The 22,614-nt window shown below is 42.1% G+C and overlaps 1 protein-coding gene across 1 annotated transcript; it reads left to right on the forward strand.

The window, feature by feature from the left end:
- The first annotated feature begins 12,681 nt into the window (after positions 1-12,681).
- On the forward strand, positions 12,682-17,175 carry LOC116758282. The gene is made up of 2 exons (XM_032641125.1): positions 12,682-13,374; positions 13,474-17,175. The coding sequence occupies exons 1-2, from the start codon at positions 12,682-12,684 to the stop codon at positions 17,173-17,175; spliced, it is 4,395 nt and encodes a 1,464-aa protein (XP_032497016.1).
- Positions 17,176-22,614: the final 5,439 nt, after the last annotated feature.

Consider the following 22,614-nt stretch of genomic DNA (forward strand, 5'->3'; position numbering starts at 1 on the left):
CAAAAGTCACAGGAAGAAAATTTGACCATCCTCCTACCTGCCTAATAGAATGTACATAGAGGATCTGTTTCAGGAAGGGAGCTATCACCATAGTATGAAGTAAGTGTGGTAGACAGGGAGAAACCAATAAAAGTCTGTTCGGTAAAATTTCTCTGTGTCTCATTGTCTCTGTATGACCCAGTAAACATTTGTTTACCAAACAAACATTTGTTTTTTTAATCTCCATGTCAATTATCTTTCTCCTCTTTGAAATTCCAAAGCACTACTCCCAACATCTTCTTTTGTTTTTGGCTAACGATGGTATTTAAGGTGAGGGTTTCAGCTATTTGGGGGAGTTACTCAGTTTTTCTGTGTCTCTGCTATGTATACATGTTATTAAACTTTTTTTTTATTGTCTCTTGTTAATCTGTCTCATGTCAGCTTAATCAGAAGATCAACCAGAAGAACCTAGAATGGTGAAGGAAGATTTCTTCCTCTCTGGCACTGCTTTATAGTTAGTCTCAGTTTCAATGGTGGAAGTAGAAAAAAACTTCAGTGCAATTCATATAAAGCAAAGCTCTAAGAAGAGCAGTGATGAGAGAAGGCCTAGGGGTCAATCCAACGTTCAGAGAAGAGAAAAAAAAGAGCTAAGAGAGGGACAGTTGGGTTGGGGGATGGGGAAACATCACTCAAAATTACAAAATAAGCCACCAAAGAAGAAAAAGAGGGAGAAGAAGAATGAAGGGGGTGAAGAAAAATAGGAAGAGGAGGAGGTAAAGAAGAGGGAGGAAAAGGGGAAGTGGTGTGGGGGAAGGGAGGAGAGGAAAGAAAGATAGGAGGAAAAAGAAAAACTTTCAGGAGAGACTATTTCAGTAGATGAGTAGTACAAGCCAGAAACAAGTTTTAAAGAGATGATGGTGATTATGTGCTGAAATAATCTGGAAAGTAGGCAGAATTATCATCCCTCTCTTGGCTCACAAAACATTCTGGTACACATTGTTACACCTAAGACTTCTTCCTGAGAAAGTTTTGACAAGGAGAATGGAAAGCTACATAAGGTCTCAACTTCAAAGGCATAAAGGATTACAGTTGATTGGCAGTTTGAAATAAATAGAGAAAACAGACCATGCATAGAGAGCAGCATTAAATCTGCTTTAAAAGCCATTTTTATAGATTTGAACGTTACACTTCATATCAAAGAGGAAACTGGGTAAGGCTCACAATAATGCTTCTGCTGTGGTTCAATTTATGACTAGTACATTCAAGGACAGAGAACGCAAGAGAGAGGATGCTTAGGGTGACCATATTTATTGAGAGTGCAAGGATATACTAACTGAAATGGACACCAAATAATAGACATAATGGGGAACTGTCTCATTCAACCAGGACATGCAATTATGCAATTACACTAGATGTGTTATCACTGTTACAGGCTCAATTTGTCCCCCCGCCACGCAAATTTATTCATTGAAGCCCTAACCCTCCAAAGTGGCTGCATTTGAAGAAAGACCCTTTAAGGAGGTAAGGTTAAATGAGGTGGGGTCCTGATAAGATAGGACTTGTGTTCTTATAATAAGAAGATAAATGATATCTCTCTCTTTCTCTCCTATGTACATACAGAGAAAAGGTCTTATGAATACACTGTAAAATGTCATTTGTGTACACGTCAAGAAGAGAGACCTTACCAGAAACCAACCCCGTGGACACCTTGATGTGGGACTCCTGGTCTCCGGAACAGTGAGAAAATAAATGCCCATTGTTTAAGCCACCCAGTCTATGGTATTTTGTTATGGCTATCTGAGTTGATTAAAACAATTAGTAAATTAAATCTTCATTTTCTTGACTAGAGACACAAATTGAATAGAACAAATGTGAATCAGGGCAATGTTGCTGGCTGCAGCATGTCATATCCTAATTCAGTGGGATAACACTGAAATGGTCCTAGGATTGGAATCAAGACACCTTGAAGATCAGTTTCTCAATCAGGCGTTCTGTTTTTGTCCAGATGATGTTCTTAAAGGAAAAAAAAAGAAAGTCAGGCTTAATTAGATAGTCTAAGGATAAAATACAGCTATTCGGTCCAAAACTATGTTCCAGAAAAGTCAGGAACTGGAAGGAAGAAAATAGAAAGAACTAGTGGTAAATTTCAGTGACGTTGTTCAAGAGAAAGGCCATTCCTTTTGGAAGTGAAAAAGGAATGTGTTTCTGTTTACATAATAGCATCTAATAGTTCCTTATGTGTGCTCTGTATACCATACTAAGCGGAAGGGACTCAAATGAATAAGACATATATGCTCTGTTAAAATATGTTAAGGTGAATGCATATAATAGAATATCATAGAGTTATTTAAGACTAAGTATCAATATGGTAAAATGTCAATGATTTTTTTTGTTTTGTTTTGTTTTGCGATACTCAGGCCTCTCACTGTTGTGGCCTCTCCCATTGCGGAGCACAGGCTCCGGACACGCAGGCTCAGCAGCCATGGCTCACGGGCCCAGCTGCTCCGCGACATGTGGGATCCTCCCGGACCGGGGCACGAACCCGTGTGCCCTTCATCGGCAGGCGGACTCTCAACCACTGTGCCACCAGGGAAGCCCTCAATGATGGTTTTAAACACACTAAAAAGTAAGCTTCAGTTGAATTTGTATACTGCTTCAAGTATGTAAATATTTATAGAAATCTAAATATTATAAATATAAATGCAGATGAATAAAAAGTTTCTGGTATAATACACATGAATCTATTACTGATTACATCTGGAGAGTTGAATTAGGGCTAGAGATCGGGAGAAGAAAGAGATTTAATTTCACTAAGTATAGTTTATAATTGGTCCATGAGAAGTTAATTAATTCACAATCTATTTACAGAAAAGATGAGTAATAAAACATGCAACTAAGCTTTCTATGTGCTAAAGTAGAAATATACATAGGGTTGAGCAAAGGTGTAAAGAAGGGAATGAGCAATTTTATATGGAATTTTCAGAAATGAATTTTTAAGGAGAAAGTGGTACATGAGCTAAGTTTTGAAAACTGGGAGATTAAAAAATAAAAAGGAATGAGCAGGGAAGTCAAATATCAAGGAAAGAGAACTAAAAGTATGAAATGTCATGGGATGTTTGAAAATCTGCAAATGGTCCTCTATACCTGCTCCAGTTACCTGAGTATATGAAGTCAAAGCAGGAAAAAATGGCCATGGATAAAATTAATGAGGAGGTAATAATAAGCATATCTAAAATTTAATGAACCATGTTGAGTGTTAAATGCTTGCCCTTACAGAGGGTAGTGAGGAAATTTAGACAAAATTTCAGGAAATGTTGAGTGGGCAACAGTATCAAATAGTACATAAAAGATTAGCCATAACAAGCCTGGAAAGAGTTATTTGCTTTACTACTATGAGGTCTTTGGTTACCTCTATTAAGTGTTTAGTAAATTGAAGAATAACAGACATTTTGGCCAATGGTAGTAAATGACAGGGCTCTAAGGCTGTCGATTACCTTAGGAGCTCATGTCTCAGGTAGCTTGAAACACAAGGTCAGATAATTTGATTGCCTTTGTCCCACATGTAGACTGGAATTTCCTTAGTCATCATTCTCAGCCAGTAATGAAAACTCTCTACAGGAAGTTACAGGGAAGGAGATTGACCTTCTGTTGGAACCTCTGCAACCCATGGTGGTTGGGCCTTTTACAGATTTATGATGTGCAACCAAAGAGGTTTGGAGCAAATTGGGGAGAAGATACATATGGTTGGGAGCCATAAACAGCTCAGATAAAATGGCCCTGGAATAAAATAGCTCTCTTTAGAGAGTTCTAACTGGTAATTTATCACTTCTTTCTTCTGAGGAGATTTATAGGAATGGACATCTAAACATATTCTTGTTCTATCCAGGCCATTGTTCTTCATGAATGGCTCCTTGTGCTTTAATTCAAATTTTCTATTTAATTTACTATTGCTTTAAATGTTAAGAACTAGGCTTTGATTGTTTCTTACCATGACTTAACAACCTACAAAACAATTCCTTAGCTAAACTTATTAAAGGGACATTGTGATAAATATTGAAATATGTTATCAGAATAAAAATTGTATGGAATTTTTAAAAAAAGAACTACTGGGCTTCCCTGGTGGCGCAGTGGTTGAGAGTCCGCCTGCCGATGCAGGGGACACGGGTTCGTGCCCCGGTCCGGGAGGATCCCACATGCCGCGGAGCGGCTGGGCCCTTGAGCCATGGCCGCTGAGCCTGCGCGTCCGGAGCCTGTGCTCTGCAACAGGAGAGGCCACAACAGTGAGAGGCCTGTGCACCGCAAAAAAAAAAAAAAAAAAAAAAAAAAAAGAACTACTGTTAGACATCAGGTTCACTTGGGCTCAAATCCTGGCTTTGCCACTTAGCTAGTTTACTGGACTTCTTTAAGCCTGTTCTGCCACAAATTGGAAAGAGCACGTGAACTATGTCTTGAGTTTTGTTTGAAGGTTCAATTGAACTGGTGTATTTAAACACTTTAGCATAATGTCACACAGAAAGTAAGAGAACCTTAAAAAAAAAGCTTTTTTTATTATTATTATTTTATCTGACAAGTTTTGCTCTCAAATGAACTCAACACAATGTTTTTTCAGGTGCCCTGTTAAAGGTAATGCCAGGATTTGATAAACATTACCATTTCAGGTAAATAAACTATCTGAAATACTTTTGGCCATAAGACATATTATATTATTTTTTTAAAAATCTAATAACAAAGCACCAACTGTATATAGAAAATCTATTTTCTGTGATCTTATACTCAAAATGTAATGAATTTATGTATTTCTTATTGTACCCTTTAAATGTATTTGAAATATCCATTTATGATGATTTGTCAGTGGTGTGATATAAGATAAAATGTGATTTTCATTTTGAGATTAAATCGGTCCTTATTTGATTACCAAAACTGATACTTACCGATTCTACAGCCTTATTTAAGAAAATTTAAATACAAGGTAAAATATATTGAGCATTTACTATATGCCAGTGCATTTCTAGCTTTATTCTTATAATACACCCCTGAAATAAGTACAGATAATTCCATTTTATAAATAAGGAAGGTGATGGAGGCATTATATCATTTGCCCACATCGCAGGTAGGGAGAAGAGCTAGAATTTGAACACAAGTCTATGAGGCTAACAAAGCCAACACTCTTTATCCAAGCTATGTACTGTCGGTAAAATGAGGCTAAGGAAACTTACTTTGTAGAGTTGTTATGAAGACTGGTGATAATGTATGTCATTTCACATGAACTCTGCAAATGTTAGTGATTTTTAATTTAATTTAAAATGAAAAAAATTAGGTCTGTTTGTCTCTGGGTTACCGGCCTGCGACCTTCTTTCTGAAATGCAGAATGCTACAAGGGGTGATTTGCTACAAGGGAGTGTAGATAGTGTAAATGCCAGGTGCAAGATGTAATTTACACAGAGTCAGAGAGTGTTAGAGGTTAGCTTTGTGAAAGACAAATCTAGTTACAGACACTACAGATTAGTAACAGTTAAAACTAGGATTAACTCTTACAGGCCAATTTATGCTGCTTCTCTAGACTGTTCATTGTTCCCTTTATTTTCCTTATTATCAGGAGAGGAAAATCTCACTTCTATTTTTGTTATAAGACAGGTTGATCTAAGAATCAAATTGACATGAGACAGATTGACAGGTGAAAATTAAACAAAAGTTTAATAATATGTATACATGGGAGAGACCCAGAAAAACTGTGACTTGCCAAAATGGTCAACAATCATCAGCTAAAATCAAAAAATCATATTGAGGGTGGGGAGTCAGTTATGGGAGATTATCAGCAAAAACACAGTAAATAAGGGTAAGGTTGTTTTGAAAATTTAAGTTAGTGCCTTCTCCATTAATAAGTTTCTAGAGATCTGGTCAACCTACTCTTCCTGGTACAGTGAGGGACACCTCCTTACAAGCAGATATTTTCCTTAAAAAATGTAAATATTTCTTTACTAAATAGTTACTAAAAAGTAACTCCTACTTGGTTTTCAGAGTTTTTCCCATGTCAACAGTTGCTTAGAAAATAACTTAAAACAATTAATATGTCAATGACACCTATTTTGGGGTGACAAATTCTACTTCCTTACAAATTACTCAGTACTCCTTACATGACCTTCCCTCATACTGTACATTTTATTCCTCATGTTTTTCTCTTTACCTTTACCTTTTCTATTTTGGATGGACTCTGTGATCACTTTACATGAAAGCAAAAAAATTGATAACATTTTCAAATACAACAAATTATATCAAATGCAATATAATTTGACATACATATTTTAAATGGCAAGTAATGGGGCTAAGAACAGGCAGCCCCAAAATGTGCCACTTTGGCATGTGGATTATTGTGAGCTGAAAACTATCAAGGCCCAAAAGACTCAACAAGAAACTTTGAACTTCCCCCTTACTGCCTAAAAAATTTTAAGGTAGGAGGTGTCAACTTGAAAAAAAAAAAAAAAAAAAGCACAGTGTAAGAGGTGCAAGTGGAGTTTATTCAGTGTCTTATTGAGAATTATAATCCAGGGTACAGGCTCTCAATAGCTCTGAGAAACCTTTCCAAAGAGATAAGGGAGGAGCTCAGCATATATGTAATTTCGGAGAAGGGGTACATGCAATCAAGCACACGTCTTTGCAGATTACTGCTAGTCATGAGGCGCAAATATCTTAGTTAATTATTTTAATGCTTTTTAAAGTATGGGAAGATGCAATAAATTGGGTTCATAAAATTTTCTCCTGAAAATATCTAACTCTTTGAAGGCCTGTTCTGACAATTTTTCCAGAGCACAGAGTTTCTCAGTCCTGATTTCTGCCATGAATTCCTTTCAGGGTGTGTTGAAGGTCAGCTACAGCAGTGGCTAATGACTCAATCCTTGTAGAGCGAGAGTTACATTCTTTAGTTGGCAGAGGCCTGTCCTAGGAAAGAACTATCAACCATAGATAACTATAGTAAATTATTAGGTGTGGTAGATAGGGAGGAATCTAGCAAAGCCCATTTGATTAAAGTTCTCTTTGTGCCATTTTGTCTTTGGATGGCCCAGCAAACATTTATTTTCCAAACGCTAATTCTTTTTCTCTTCCTGTGAATTACCTTACTTCCCCAGGCCCCTACCTCCTTCTTAGTCCAGAATATATATATAAAATCTTGCCTTGCTGTCTTTGGAATTCTTCATACTCATGTGCATAAAATAAATTTGATTTTCTCCTGTTAATCTGCCTTATGTCATTTTAATTGCCAACCAAAAGAACCAAAAGGGAAAGAGGGGAAATTTCCACTCCCCCACAGAAATAACTATTAGCATTGCTGTGTTTGTTTGACTTCAGAAATAGAAAGGAAAAAACTAAATTGATGTACTTTATACAAAAATAGTTCAAAGAATTGTGATGATTAATGAACCATCCCCCAAACCCTATAGAGTCCTCAGGTTTAATCAATGTTAAATCATCCAAAATAACAGAAAGGTGCAGAGATGCAGGACATTGATGGGTTTTGTCTACCTCATGAGTGCTTCTCCCGGTACTTCCGGGGACTGGTTTTGAAACCAAGCAGGTTCCTGGGCATGGAAGCCTTTCTGTTCCCCGTTTCTTGACCCCAGCTTCCATGACCTTCCCTGAGTTCCAAAGGGCAGATTCAAACAGTTGCTAATCCAGGAAAATAAGGGATGCAAAGACAACGGAGCAGTAGCCAAGAAACAATAGTGCAACCTTGGGACAGGGTCCTTGTTCCACCTCAAGGGATACACATAACAATATCTTTAAGTTCTTTAAGTTGTCAGCATTCTTTATACCAAAGACCACCTGAGCCTACATTAATGAACAGAGAAGCTCATCAAGAAGATTACCTGAGACCAGATTAAAAGGGTGCAGGCCCTGCACACACCCTAATCTTTTCAAAAACTCCATCCTTGAGCTGTTGCTATAAAACTCCTTATCAAATCCTCCCAGGTTGGTACACACAGTTTTGAGTGCAGGAGCCAGTAGTGTCTCCCTTTGCCTGGCAAAGCAATAAAGCTATTCTTTTCTGCTTCACCCAAAACTCTGTCTCCAAGATTCAATTCAGCACCAGTGCACAGAAGCTTTTGGCATCAGCCTCACAGGTCAATACTAAGCCTTCTAATTTTGAATCTGTAAGGGAGCAAAATTTGCCATCCCAAATTTTCTCTTTGGCATGCAGATTATGTTAAACTGAAAACAATTAAGGCTCAAAAGTATCAGAAAGAACATTGACCTTCCCCCTAACTTCTGTGGGGGATGGTGAAATTTCCCCTTCTACCACTCTTGAGTTCTTATGGTTGGACTAAAAATAGAATTGACATAAGACAGATTAACAGAAGAAAAAGAAACCAATTTGAATTTGTGTGCCTGGAGGTCCCATAGAAACAAAAAGTGACAAAAGTGTCCCAAAAAGTGACAAAAGCAGGCAGCTTTTATAATTTTAAGACAAAGAAAACATAAATTCTTGAGAAGAAACTCAGGTTCATTGTGCCCAATTTGTGAAGAATCTAAGCAGAGTTTGGGCTTGGTGTAGTAAATTAAGGAAGTAACAGGTTTGTTTATGTAAGTTTCTTGGCCCTGAATTTTTGGTGATAAGGGTGTCCTTCTACCTCCAGATGCAGGGAATGCACGTTTAACTTGAGAGATTATTTCCTGCTTTCAGAGAGACAGAAAGGAGTGTCTCTTTTGCATTGGTCATTTCTTAAGTAACTTTAATTCAAAATAACAAATATAAAATTGAGGCACATTTTGGAGTGGTCTACCCTGGGTCCCAACATTGTCTAAATAATGTATATCTATAGAGGACCTGTTCCATGAAGAGAGTTATTACCATAGATAACCACAGTATGAATTAAGTGTGATAAGTAGGGAGGAACTTAGCAAAGTCTGTTAAAGTCCGTCTCTGTGTTCCATTGTCTCTGCATGACCCAACAAACATTTATTTACCAAACATTTGGTTTTTCAACTTCATGTGAATTGCCTTCTTCCCCTTTGAAGTACCAAACCACTACCTCCAACATCCTCTTTTGTCTTTGGTTGAAGATGAATTTAAGGTGAGGATTTCACCCATTTTGCTGAGCTACTCGGTTCTTCTGGGTCTTTTCCATGTATACTTGTTATTAAAAATTTTTGACTTTCTCCTGCTAATCTCTCATGCCAATTTAATGCTTTGACAAGCCAGAAGTATCCAAAAAGAAGGAGGAAAATTTCTTCCTCAACAAATACAAAATTAGAACACCTAATTAATGTTATACCAAAGGACTCTTTTACCCTACAAAAGTATGGGTGTATTTACCTTTCCATAGTGTGCTTTATTTTGTAGTCTCCCATCTCTGCCAGAAATCACCACTGCAAACCCATTTCTAATCTATAATTAATCACTGAAATAACCAAAATAAGGTCTTTTTAATTCTATACATATATATATTAGAAAATCAGCCAAAATGTTAAGTACTTTTGCAACATGTCTTAAACCATTTAGCATTTCTCCCCTCCTTCTCTCTTTCCCTTCTGTTACTGAGTCCAAGCTCAGTCTGCTTGATGCATGACAGGCCAATAAATCAAGAGACGAGGTGTTGAGGCAAATAGAGACTTTATTTGGAAAGCTGGAGTCCGAGAAGATGGTGAACTAGAATCCTAGAGTACCATTTTATCAGGGTCTGGATGCTAATTTCTTTTATAAAATGGAGAGGGGGAGGCGGTGAGGAAGTAAAGTGAAAAGACCATAAGTCTTGCAAAATATCTCCTGGTTTGGCCAGCCTAGGGGAGGGAATGTGTTAATTTCTTCTTTCCTGCAGCCATTCACAGGTGGGCAGGATCAGGGTGTTTCCCTGTGAGCTGAAAAAAATGCACTTTAACATTCAGGTAGAGGGGCAGGGTTCCCTGAGGCAGGCCTTTATGTATGTTTATAGCTATAGATGGCATCCTCTTAGTGACTGTAGTAATGAAAGCAACAGAAAGCAATGGTCAAGGTAAAAGAAACAGATCCAACATGGAGTCAGATTTTGTTCTTCCCTATTACACTTCCTTCTTTTCTATCTTCCTTCCTTCCCCCTTTTTCTCATTTCCTTCCTTATTTTCCATTTATCTTTTTTTCTCTTTTCTCTTCTCTCTTCCTTTTATTTCTTCCTTGTTATCCTTTCTGCCTTTTTATCTTCCTATCAGCATTTCTATGTGTGTTATACCAGGTGCTATGTAGACACAAAGAAATGATCAAGGAGCTCTTAATCCAACTGACAAAATGACCATTTAGCTTCCTCAGTAAAAGTTAATCAAAGAAATCTTAAAATAATATTTTTAAAGTGCTGGACAAATCTTTGGTTTATTGCTTTCATACAGTGAAGAAAAGAAAGTGTATTTCAAGACTTTTTTCTCCATTCTAAAGTAATTTGTGCCCATATTTCAAAAAGCAGCATATCATGACTTTCCTGGTAGCACAGTGGATAAGACTCCATGCGCCCAGTGCAGGGGGTCCAGGTTCGATCCCTGGTCAGGGAACCAGAGCTCACATGCATGCTGCAACTAAGAGTTCACATGCCACAAGTAAGGAGCCCATGTACTGCAGCTAGGGAGCCCACCTGCCATAACTAAGAGCCAGTGCAACCAAATAAATAATTTTTTTAAAAAAGCGACATATCTTCAAAGAGTCACAATTTTCTTCAAATTTTATGATTTTTGTTAGAGAAACTAAACAGAGAAAAAGACCCCCTTCACAGAGTTTTTTTTAGATTGTAAAGAGGTACCTGAATCAGGGAAATACTGCTATTTTTCTATTATTTTCATACTGGAGATGCTAACATCAAAATTCTATAGTTTTCTCTATTTAGGCTCTGCTTCATGCAGTGTCCATCTACTTCTTTCTGCATCACTAGTATTGAAGGTTGTGATTTCATTAGGACAGCTTTTATTTTAAAGTCCTCTCTTAAATGAAATTCAGGGGAAATGAGCTAAACATAAGATGCCATTGGTTTGCAAACGCCAATCTTCTACTCTCAAATTTCAAGTGCTACTTGTCTTTGTAATTGCAAGTGTAGGTGAAGGGCTATGTTCTACTTTGGTAGAAATAGGACTGAATTGATGCCTTGCCATTAGGCCGTAGCGCTGCTAGGATTGCATCGATCTTCCTGTTTGTACTGTTTGTAACTATGGCCCCATCTTAAGTATTCCTAATTGAAAAACAAAGCCTCAGGAAACCGAAACTTAACCAGCCGCTCTCGCTTCTGTAACTATGCTTGCTGAACCCCCTTTTGCAACCATCCAACCAATCAGACGGTGACTAGTGTCTTTGTTTAAAAGTTAACCAATCAGTGACTAGTGTCTTTGTTTAAAAGTTAGCCAATCAGTACCCCCCACCCCTGAAGGTCGCGAGCTTGTTTGTACCTGTCTATAAAAGAGCTGTACTAAACTCCATCGGGACCTCTTAGCGTCACCGGCAACGAGTGCGCGGAGGTCCAGGTTCGAACCTGCAATAAATGACCCTTGCCGTTTGGCTTTGACTCTTGTCTCTGGTGGTTTTGTGGAGGGGTCTCGTGACTGTGGGCATTTCATTTGGGGGCTTGTCCGGGATGCCCCCAAGCCCACCAGACATCAGGTCAACGGGTCATCGCTGACAACCGATCGGTAAGTAAGCTGGCTCAAGGTACCTTCTGTTTTGGGGACTAGGACAGTCCTGGCGGACGCGCTATAGGACACGTAGTCGGGCGTGGTTGGAGACGTCCACCGCGACCCATCTGGGGGTTGATAGCCCATCTGAAGCGCGCACGCGATAACCTCCCTTCCTCCTTTTACAGGCTCCGCTATTGGGACTGCTCTTAATCACTTTCGTTTTCAGAATAACCTTTTCTAACCAACCTCTTCCAGGACCTAAACATAGGCCAAACACAGAGTACCCCTCTCTCCCTCCTTCTCACTAATTTTGGGGATGTGAAATCCCGAGGACACGATCTCAGTCTGGACCTCCGGAAAAGAAAACTTATTACCTTCTGCCGCTCTGAATGGCCAACTTTCGGGGTTGGTTGGCCCACCGAGGGTACCTTTTGTCTTCCTATAGTCCTAAAAATTAAATCTAGAGTTTTCTTACCAGGGAAAGAAGGCCATCCGGACCAAATCCCCTACATCTTGGTATGGCAGGACCTGGTAGAAAACCCACCTCCCTGGATGGCCCCCTTTTTGTCATCAGGGACATATAAGATCCTTACGGCCCGACCAACTAAACCTCCCAAGCCTCAGACCTCAACTGCACCCATACTTTCTGACAGCCAAGACCTCCTTCTCATAGAACCCCCTCCATATCAACATCCTCCTTTGGCCCCACAACCGGTCCCCCTTCCTGCTCCTGACCCTGCTCCTCTCCCCTTGGAAGAACCTCCTGTGGCCCCTCCTGAGAGGCCACCCAGGTCAGAACCGGAGGACCGAGAGGCAGAGGCACTGCCGGCCCTCCTGCCCAATGAAAATAACTCCCCTGGGCCGGCTGGATGCACCCGTGGACGCACTCAGCGCGACCCAGGGTTCCGCCATCCAGATTCCACCACAGCCCTACCCCTGCGAGAAATAGGCCCTCCCGATGAGACAGGGAACCCCCGACTCCAATATTGGCCATTCTCTACCAGTGACTTATATAATTGGAAAACCCAGAATGCTCGTTTTTCTGATAATCCTAAAGACTTGATAGCTCTTCTAGATAGTGTTATGTTTACCCATCAGCCCACCTGGGATGACTGCCAACAGCTTCTCCGGATCCTGTTCACTACCGAGGAACGAGAACGAATCCAGCTGGAGGCAAGAAAACTGGTTCCTGGAGATGATGGTCAACCCACCGCTAACCCTGATCTTATTAATGCAGCCTTTCCCTTAACTCGCCCCCCGCAGGATGATTGGGACTACAACACCGGAGAAGGTAGGGGACGACTGCTCATTTATCGCCAGACTCTAATGGCGGGTCTCCGGGCTGCCGCGCGCAAGCCCACTAATTTGGCCAAGGTATATTCAATTGTACAAGGTAAAACAGAAAGTCCCTCCTCTTATTTAGAAAGATTAATGGAAGCCTTTAGGCAATATACCCCTATGGATCCAGAGGCCCCCGAAAATCAGGCTGCCGTTGTAATGTCCTTCGTTAACCAGGCAGCCCCTGATATTAAAAAGAAACTCCAGAAGTTAGAAGATCTGGAGGGCAAACAGATACAGGACCTACTCCTTATTGCTCAGCGCGTCTTTAATAACCGAGACGCCCCAGAGGATAAACAACTTAAAGCCACTGAGAAAATGACTAAGGTCCTGGCCGCCATTGTTCAGAAAGATCAAGGGGGCCCCCCAGCCACTCGACCTCCCAGGCGACCATTGGACAGAGATCAATGTGCCTATTGCAAGGAAAAAGGCCATTGGGCTCGGGAATGCCCCAAAAAAAGGCAGCCGCGCCCCAACCAGGGGCAATGGCAACCGAAGGCCACCACCCCAGTCCTGTTTACACATGATGCAGAGTAGGGGGGACGGGGTTCGGACCCCCTCCCCGAACCCAGGGTAACCCTACAAGTGGAGGGGAAACCAGTCCAATTCCTGGTGGATACAGGGGCACAGCATTCGGTCTTGGTTAAGCCCCACGGGAAAATTTCTGACAAAACCTCCTGGGTCCAGGGAGCTACGGGAGTTAAACGTTACCCCTGGACCACTCAGAGAACTGTAGACTTGGGCACGGGAAAAGTAACCCACTCCTTTCTGGTTATTCCCGATAGCCCTTGCCCCTTACTGGGGAGAGACTTACTTACTAAAATGGGAGCGCAAATTCATTTTTGGTCAGAGGGGCCGATCATAACAGACCCTCACAACCAACCCATATCTGTGCTCACCCTGAACTTGGAAGATGAGTACCGACTTCACCAGGAACCACCCTCCCAAAATCAAGATATAAAGTCATGGCTTCAGCAGTTCCCCGAAGCATGGGCAGAAACAGGTGGGATGGGACTAGCTAAACATCGCCCAGCCCTATTCATAGAAATCAAACCAGGGGCAGATCCTGCACGTGTCCGACAATATCCCATGCCCATAGAGGCCAAAACTGGTATCACTCCACATATTCGCCGGCTTCTTGACCTAGGTATACTGCGTCCCTGCCAGTCGGCCTGGAACACACCCCTGCTGCCAGTCCGCAAACCTAACAGTAAAGACTACCGCCCAGTACAGGACCTGAGGGAAGTTAACAGACGAGTCATAGACATCCATCCTACCGTACCCAATCCATATACTCTTTTGAGCGCCCTTAGTCCAGAAAAACAATGGTATACTGTGCTGGACCTCAAAGATGCCTTTTTTAGTTTACCCTTAGCACCCAAAAGTCAAGAACTCTTTGCCTTCGAATGGTCGGATCCCGAGAGAGGCATAAACGGACAACTCACCTGGACCAGACTTCCCCAAGGATTCAAGAACTCACCTACCTTGTTTGATGAGGCCCTACACGAGGATCTCAGTGAGTACCGGAGACAAAACCCCAATATAACCCTCCTGCAGTATGTTGATGATCTCTTAATAGCTGCTGGGACCACTGAAGCCTGCCTGCAGGGAACCAGAAACCTCCTACAGACTCTCGGCACCCTGGGATACCGGGCCTCTGCCAAAAAGGCACAGATCTGCAGGCCTGAGGTAACTTACCTGGGATACCTACTGAAAGGGGGGCAACGATGGCTCACAGATGCACGGAAAGAGACTGTCCTCCGCATCCCCAGACCCACCACGCCTCGACAGGTGAGAGAATTTTTGGGGTCAGCTGGGTTCTGCCGTTTATGGATACCCAAATTTGCTGAAATGGCCAAACCACTATACTTAGCCACCAAAGAACAGACGCCCTTTGAATGGACAGAGGAGGCTGAGCAATCGTTTCAGCAGATCAAAACTGCCTTGCTATCCGCACCCGCCCTGGGTCTCCCTGATGTCTCCAAACCCTTCCACCTCTTTGTGGATGAAAACAAAGGCATAGCTAAGGCCGTGTTGACCCAACCCCTCGGTCCTTGGACCAGGCCTATCGCTTACCTATCGAAGAAATTGGACCCCGTGGCTGCAGGCTGGCCTCCTTGCCTCCGGGTGATCGCCGCCACAGCCCTAATGGTAAAGGATGCCAACAAACTAACTATGGGACAGGAATTACATGTCACCACCCCCCACGCCATCGACGGGGTTCTCAAACAGCCTCCCGACCGATGGATGAGCAATGCTCGATTGGTCCACTACCAGGGTCTACTGTTAAATCCTCTCAAAATCAGCTACACTCCACCACGGGCTTTAAACCCTGCCTCTCTATTACCTGACCCAGACTTAGACTCCCCACTCCATGATTGTGCAGAGGTACTGGCTCAGATCCATGGGGTTCGGGAAGACCTACGTGACCAGCCCCTATTAGATGCACAAGTCACATGGTTCACTGACGGCAGTAGTTTTGTCCAGCAAGGTCAGAGGTATGCGGGAGCAGCGGTAACATCGGAAACTGAGGTGATATGGGCAAAGACTCTCCCCCCAGGGACCTCAGCCCAAAAAGCTGAATTAATTGCCCTGACCCAAGCTCTCAAGATGAGCAAAGACCAAAAAGCCACCATATATACAGACAGCCGGTATGCTTTCGCTACCGCACACATACATGGGGCAATATACCGAGAGCGGGGACTACTCACAGCAGAGGGCAAAGACATCAAGAACAAAGAGGAAATCCTGGCCTTGCTAGCGGCCATATGGGAACCCAAAAAGTTAGCCATTGTACATTGCCCGGGGCATCAAAAACCCACAAATCCAGTCGCCCGGGGCAACAATTTGGCAGACCAGACGGCTCGAAAGGCGGCATACACTCCAATACCATTACTTCCCCTACAACTGCCGGATCCAGGGCCCCGGGAATTACCGCCCCAACCCGACTACTCGGAAGATGACATTAGATGGATAAACAAACTCCCTCTAACCCAGGTTAAAGACGGATGGTGGCGGGACGCTAAGAACAATATCCTCCTTCCAGAAAAACTAGGAACCTTGGTCCTTGAACGGATCCATCGTAGCACCCACTTGGGCGCCCGACGGCTACAGGATCTCATCAGACAGACTGGACTTAAAATTAAAAATGTCTCCGAAAAAACTGAACGACTGGTTGCTGGCTGTGCAGTCTGCCAACTCCATAATGCTAACACCCACCCACCAACCACTGGCATCCAGGAAAGAGGGAACCAGCCCGGAGCCTACTGGGAAGTGGACTTCACGGAGGTAAAGCCTGGCAAATACGGATATAGATATTTACTGGTGTTTATAGATACCTTTTCAGGTTGGACTGAGGCATTCCCAACCAAGAATGAGACAGCACAAATAGTAGCTAAAAAGCTACTAGAAGAAATCCTGCCCAGGTATGGCTTTCCAGTTATGATAGGGTCAGACAACGGGCCGGCCTTCGTTTCTAAGGTAAGTCAGGATCTGGCTTCCATACTTGGGGCTGATTGGAAATTACATTGTGCATACCGCCCCCAGAGTTCAGGACAGGTAGAAAGAATGAATAGAACTCTAAAAGAGACCTTGACTAAATTAACCACGGAGACTGGCGCTAACTGGGTAGTCCTACTCCCCTACGCTCTGTTTAGGGTGCGAAATTCCCCCTATAAGCTAGGATTTACCCCCTACGAAATAATACATGGTAGGCCTCCTCCTATTATCCCTAACCTAAAGACTAACCTTATCCAATCGGACCCAGAAAATAATCTTCTGTCTTCCCTCCAAGCCTTACAGCGGATACATGAGACAATCTGGCCCAAACTAAAAGAGCTATATACAACAGGACCCCTGCCTACTCCACACCAGCTCCGACCAGGTGACTGGGTCCTTGTCAAACGCCATCGACAAGAGACCCTAGAACCCAGGTGGAAAGGACCTTACCAGATCATCCTGACAACGCCGACGGCCATCAAGGTGGACAGCATAGCTGCCTGGATCCATTACACCCATGTCAAGCCGGTGGACCCACTTTCTGACCTCATCAAGTCCACTAAAGCTGACGTCACCTGGACGGTTGATCGGAGTAAGGACAATCCCCTCAAACTGACCTTACGCCATACCCTCCCCCATGAGGACCAAGGTACTGCTGATAGCTCTAATGACAGTCCTAACCCTCAACCCTCGGGCCACGAGGGGAGGATTCAACCCCCCCCCCCACTAAGAATGCTTTAATGCAACAACTATATGGTGCACCGTGCGAGTGCAGGGGAGGTACTAGAGAGACTCCTGTTGTTCCCCGAAGGTATACTCATATGCAGGATTGCGGGGGAATAACTGCATACCTTGTTCAGGTATATGGAGGCACCGGGGTCAAAACCAGCTGGCAATGCCACCATAAGCCTAAACCACTCCCCCCCCGAGCTATTTGCCCCTGTTCTACTTTTCAGGAATCAATGCATAGCACGTGCTACTCCTCTTACCAGCAATGTACAGGGACCAATAACAAGACTTATTTCACAGCCACACTACAGAATAATAAAAGTCCCACCATTAGTGATAATAATAAATACCTTCAGGCTGGATGCATTGGCACTCCCGGGACCCCGGTGTGCTGGAATACCAGGGCCCCCATACATATGTCAGATGGTGGAGGGCCCCAAGACGAAGTGCGCCAGATAGAAACCCGAAGACAAATAGAAAAGGCCTATCAGGATCTGTACCCACAGCTCAGCTACCACCCCCTAATTCGCCCTAAGGTCAATCCCTCTGAACTGGACCCCCAAACCACGACTATACTAGAAGCTACTTTTGCGCTTTTAAATACCACCAACCCCAACTTAGCACAAGATTGCTGGCTCTGCCTTCCTCAAGGACCGCCCCGCCCTATAGCCATCCCCATTTTCGCCAACTTAAACATCAGCAAACAATGTAACCCAACTTTACTCCCCGAGCCGTTTCCCATACAATTTTCAAAGTTTTCAACTACCTTTAATACCTCATGCTTTGTCAAGAACGATTCCCTCTCTAACGCCAGTATTGACTTGGGAATCCTTTCATCTACTGGATGTAGTCAGTATATCCCCGTAAACTCCTCCCTCTGTAGTCCTAACACCACTGTCTTTGTCTGTGGAAATAACCTAGCATACACCTATTTACCCCAAAACTGGACAGGGGTCTGCAACCTAGCCACCCTCCTCCCTAATGTAGACCTGATCTCGGGAGACACTCCATTGCCCATTCCCAGCTTTGACCTTTGGGCAGGAAGAACCAAACGAGCCATTACAGCCATACCCCTCCTGGTAGGACTAGGAATTACAGGAGCTGTGGCCACAGGGAGTACAGGTCTTGGGGTCTCCCTTCACTCCTATAATCAGCTGTCTAGACAATTAATAGAAGATGTAGAAGCCCTCTCTGGAACCATTCAGGACTTAGAGGACCAATTAGATTCGCTGGCCGAGGTGGTCCTACAAAATAGGAGGGGCTTAGACTTGCTGACAGCTGAACAGGGTGGGATATGCCTCGCCCTAAAAGAAAAATGTTGTTTTTATGCAAATAAATCAGGCATTGTAAGAAACAAAATTCACCAGCTCCAGGAAGACTTAGCCCGCCGCCGGAAAGAATTAGCGGACAATCCCCTTTGGTCAGGATTTCATGGGATGCTTCCCTTCCTCCTCCCCTTCCTGGGCCCTCTACTATGCCTCCTTTTCCTCCTCACTATAGGCCCCTGTATATTCAACAAAATCATGGATTTCGTCCGAAAAAGAATAGACACAGTTCAGCTAATGGTATTAAGATCACAATATCAGCCACACGAGGACTTAGAAAATGAAGAAACTGAGCCTTGAGGACCCAAGATTGGCTCCTCTGGTTCATGAAAGAAGGGGGAATGAAGGGCTATGTTCTACTTTGGTAGAAATAGGACTGAATTGATGCCCTGCCATTAGGCCGTAGCGCTGCTAGGATTGCATCGATCTTCCTGTTTGTACTGTTTGTAACTATGGCCCCATCTTAAGTATTCCTAATTGAAAAACAAAGCCTCAGGAAACCGAAACTTAACCAGCCGCTCTCGCTTCTGTAACTATGCTTGCTGAACCCCCTTTTGCAACCATCCAACCAATCAGACGGTGACTAGTGTCTTTGTTTAAAAGTTAACCAATCAGTGACTAGTGTCTTTGTTTAAAAGTTAGCCAATCAGTACCCCCCACCCCTGAAGGTCGCGAGCTTGTTTGTACCTGTCTATAAAAGAGCTGTACTAAACTCCGTCGGGACCTCTTAGCGTCACCGGCAACGAGTGCGCGGAGGTCCAGGTTCGAACCTGCAATAAATGACCCTTGCCGTTTGGCTTTGACTCTTGTCTCTGGTGGTCTTGTGGAGGGGTCTCGTGACCGTGGGCATTTCATAGGGACACATCTTGCCTCACTTAGAAGCACTCACATAGTACTAACAATTATCAGGCAGGACAGTATTTGAATTTTAACTTATCACAGATCCATGTTTACTGTGTAATTTACCCTACAGTGATTTGGAGGGTAAAGTAGGAAATAAATTTTGGATTTCTCTTGATTCCAGCAGAGGGCATAAAGTAGGTTCAAATGTTACTTTTCTTTTTACAAAGACCAATATGTATTTAAATTTTTAAACACATGCTCCATTTAGATATAACTAAATTGTTGGGGTTTTTTATTATTGATTTAGTTCATTTAGTTTTTGGTTTTTCTTAATACTAAGCATTTTTCACAGGTCATAAAGTTATGATCAGCAAGGGGACAATTGTCAAATGGAAGGATAAAGCAGTGACATATTCTCAGTAAAGACAGGCTGACAGTGAGAATAGAAACCACTTCCTTTATATTTTATTTGGAACATACAATCATGGGCTTGTGTAAAAGCCAGTAATTTCAGGATGGTGTGGACAGGGAATGTTGGCTGCAATTCCAGTAAATAATGTTGCTCATCATCCCTGTCCTACAAGGATCAAGCCAATAGTCACTGCACCTTCCCCCCACCCCCAACACTCCCTGAGGGAAATTCAAGATGGATTATAATGGGAAGCCACTGCAGTTTACCCCACTCCCTGAGGGAAATTCAGGAAGGAAAAAAACAGGAACCATTTTGTGCTTTGAATATTGGCCTTAGGTAGTTAAGATGCATATCTAAGGATTAATTCCAATGAAACCAGACTCTTGCATCTTTCCGTATATAGAAAAGAAATAAAATCATTAACTTGTGCCTGTTCCTTATGATTAGCAGCAATCTTTTGATATTCATCTACATGTTTTTTGTCCAGCAAAAAACTCATATATCCTGATACTCCCTTATCTATTTGGAGCATTTCTTCAGAGCTATCTGAATGGCTGTCTCTTGGGCTATAGTCCTCAGTAAGATCCCCAAATAAAACTTAACACAACTTTTAAATTGTGTCATTTTTCTTCAGTTTAGTTTACAATATGAATGATTTTTCTTTTTCTTTTTATCTGCTTCCTCTGATGAAGCTGGAGTTGAAAATGGTTACTCTGGAAAAGTAATCCAAATCTTTCTTCAGATGGATTGTGGATAGGTGCTTAAGTCTTTCTTGAAAAAAAAAATGTAAAACAAGATAAAATAAAAGCAAGAAGCAGTTTGCAAGAGTTTGACACAGACTTAATAAAGAACATCCTGACCTTTTTATTAACCTCAGGTGTATATTGAATTTGGTTTAATAGATTTAAGTTATTAGAAAATCATTTCTAATTAAGCTAGGATAAGACCAGTTAATTAAGCAACCCTACATGATATTTGTGAGCAATCTTGATATCTGTGGGTATGTGTGTGTGTGTGTGTGTGTGTGTGTGTGTGTGTGTGTGTGTGTAGCAATAAACATAGGCATTTAAAAAATAGACTTTAGTAAATTAGGGTTGCTTTAATTAGCATGTGATAGCATAATATTTAGCAAAACTCATTAATTCAATTTTTAAGGCTTTGTTTCATAAAACTTAAGACAATATCAGTTGCAAACCCATTATTATTTTATGAGCCACTAAGGAAGACAAAAACTCTGCCAAGTAAAATGTGACACAATGCATTAAAGAAAATTTTGCATGATGCATGAAAAGTTCACACAATCCTCTTAATGGTTGGAAGTTACTTTCATCTATTCTGAGGTTCTTGGTAGTTTCTCCTGACTTTCACTGTGTTGCCTAACATGTGCCAGGCAATTTTTCCCCACATTTCTCACAAACAGAATGTAGCACAGTTTCATAAACTCACAAGTATCTCCCTTCCTCTGACCCTATATAGCTCTTGTTTGTTGTTTTGCAAGAAAACATGACATTTTGGCAATTCTGCCAACAATGAGTATTTGCTTCATTCTCTTTTTTCCCTGTGTTATTTTGAATAAAGTTTTTTTTTCACATACTGAAATGTCATGTAATCTTTTAATACATTTTAAATAGCAATTAAACTCAACCACTGTAGCTTTGACAATGTTCATGACCCTAGTAATATGGATAGTTATGAACTAGTTCATCCTTGTATAAGCAGATAGAGCAGGGGGTGTCCCCAGAGGAAAAGAACCAGATATACCTTTTTAGGCCTAAGCCACTTTGTGATCTAAGCCTGGCCATGATGTTTGCTCTTGAACAGGCCTCAATAATAATGATGTTAAAGGAACAAAAGAATATGCAACTGTTATCAGGCAAGAAAAGTAACAATAGCAAAATAATAAATCTGTTGTAAAGACCCCCAGTTGTTTCAATGGTAAAGATCAGTCTGAATCACATTCTTGAGCTGCTTTAAAGAATTCATACTCCCCTCATGTGCTCAGCCACCATATCAAATGGAACCTAAGGAATGATGATGTTGACTTTTCTCACCGTTAATACTTCAATCAATGCAACGGAAGCTTGGACTCTGTCAACCTTTGTCCAAATTCTATGCTGAATTCTCCTCTGCTCAAGCCCTTTCATGTGTGAATGAAAAATATTGCCTGCCATACCAATAAAAAAAAATGTTATAGCCATCAAGTCATCACATTACAGCCACCCCTAGTGGTGAGCCCTGAGGGAACTCAGGATAGAAACATAATGCCCAGTATCAAATCATGAGACACTGCAGGCACCCCCCTGATGGTGCACCCTGAGGAAACTCAGGATGGGAAAGACAGGATACTGACCCCAGATAGCATGAGGTGCATATCAAAGGAATGATTTCAGTGAGCCCAGACTCTACATCTTCCCATACGTAGAAAAGTGCTAAATCCCTTTACTTGAGATATCTGTTTTTTATTAATTAACAAAAATCTTTTGATGTTCTGATTAACTGGTCTTTGTTGCAAAAACTCCTATGTATTCTGGCTCCCCTCCTTGCCTCCTTGGAGCAGTCTCTCAGAGTTATCTGCAATGCTGTATCCTGGGCTTAAGTCCTCAGCTTTGTCCATAACTAAATAAAACATAACTCTCAAATTTTAGTGCATTTTTTTCAGTTAACACATGAATATGCATACACCACCCAAACCCTTTTGTGGATATGCATGTCTCCTTAGCTTAAAACTTCCCCAATTTTGCTGTTCAGGGAAACACTGCTTTGGGAAATATCCCCCATGTTACCCTTACTTGCTGCAAGTAATAAATCCTTACTTTCCCAATCTATGGCTTGGTTGTGTCTTTTGGCTCAACCCCCACCAAGAAGTGAACC

Source organism: Phocoena sinus, chromosome 8 (genome assembly GCF_008692025.1).
Source record: "Phocoena sinus isolate mPhoSin1 chromosome 8, mPhoSin1.pri, whole genome shotgun sequence".
NCBI classification, from domain to species: Eukaryota; Metazoa; Chordata; class Mammalia; order Artiodactyla; family Phocoenidae; genus Phocoena; species Phocoena sinus.

What these genes read in the sequence shown, in the direction of transcription:
- LOC116758282 (XM_032641125.1), top strand. Translation starts at nt 12,682, where the DNA reads ATGTTTACCCATCAGCCCACCTGGGATGACTGCCAACAGCTTCTCCGG. An exon ending in GCAAGGAAAAAGGCCATTGG is followed by an intron (nt 13,375 to 13,473) that starts GCTCGGGAATGC and finishes GATGCAGAGTAG; the next exon opens with GGGGGACGGGGTTCGGACCC.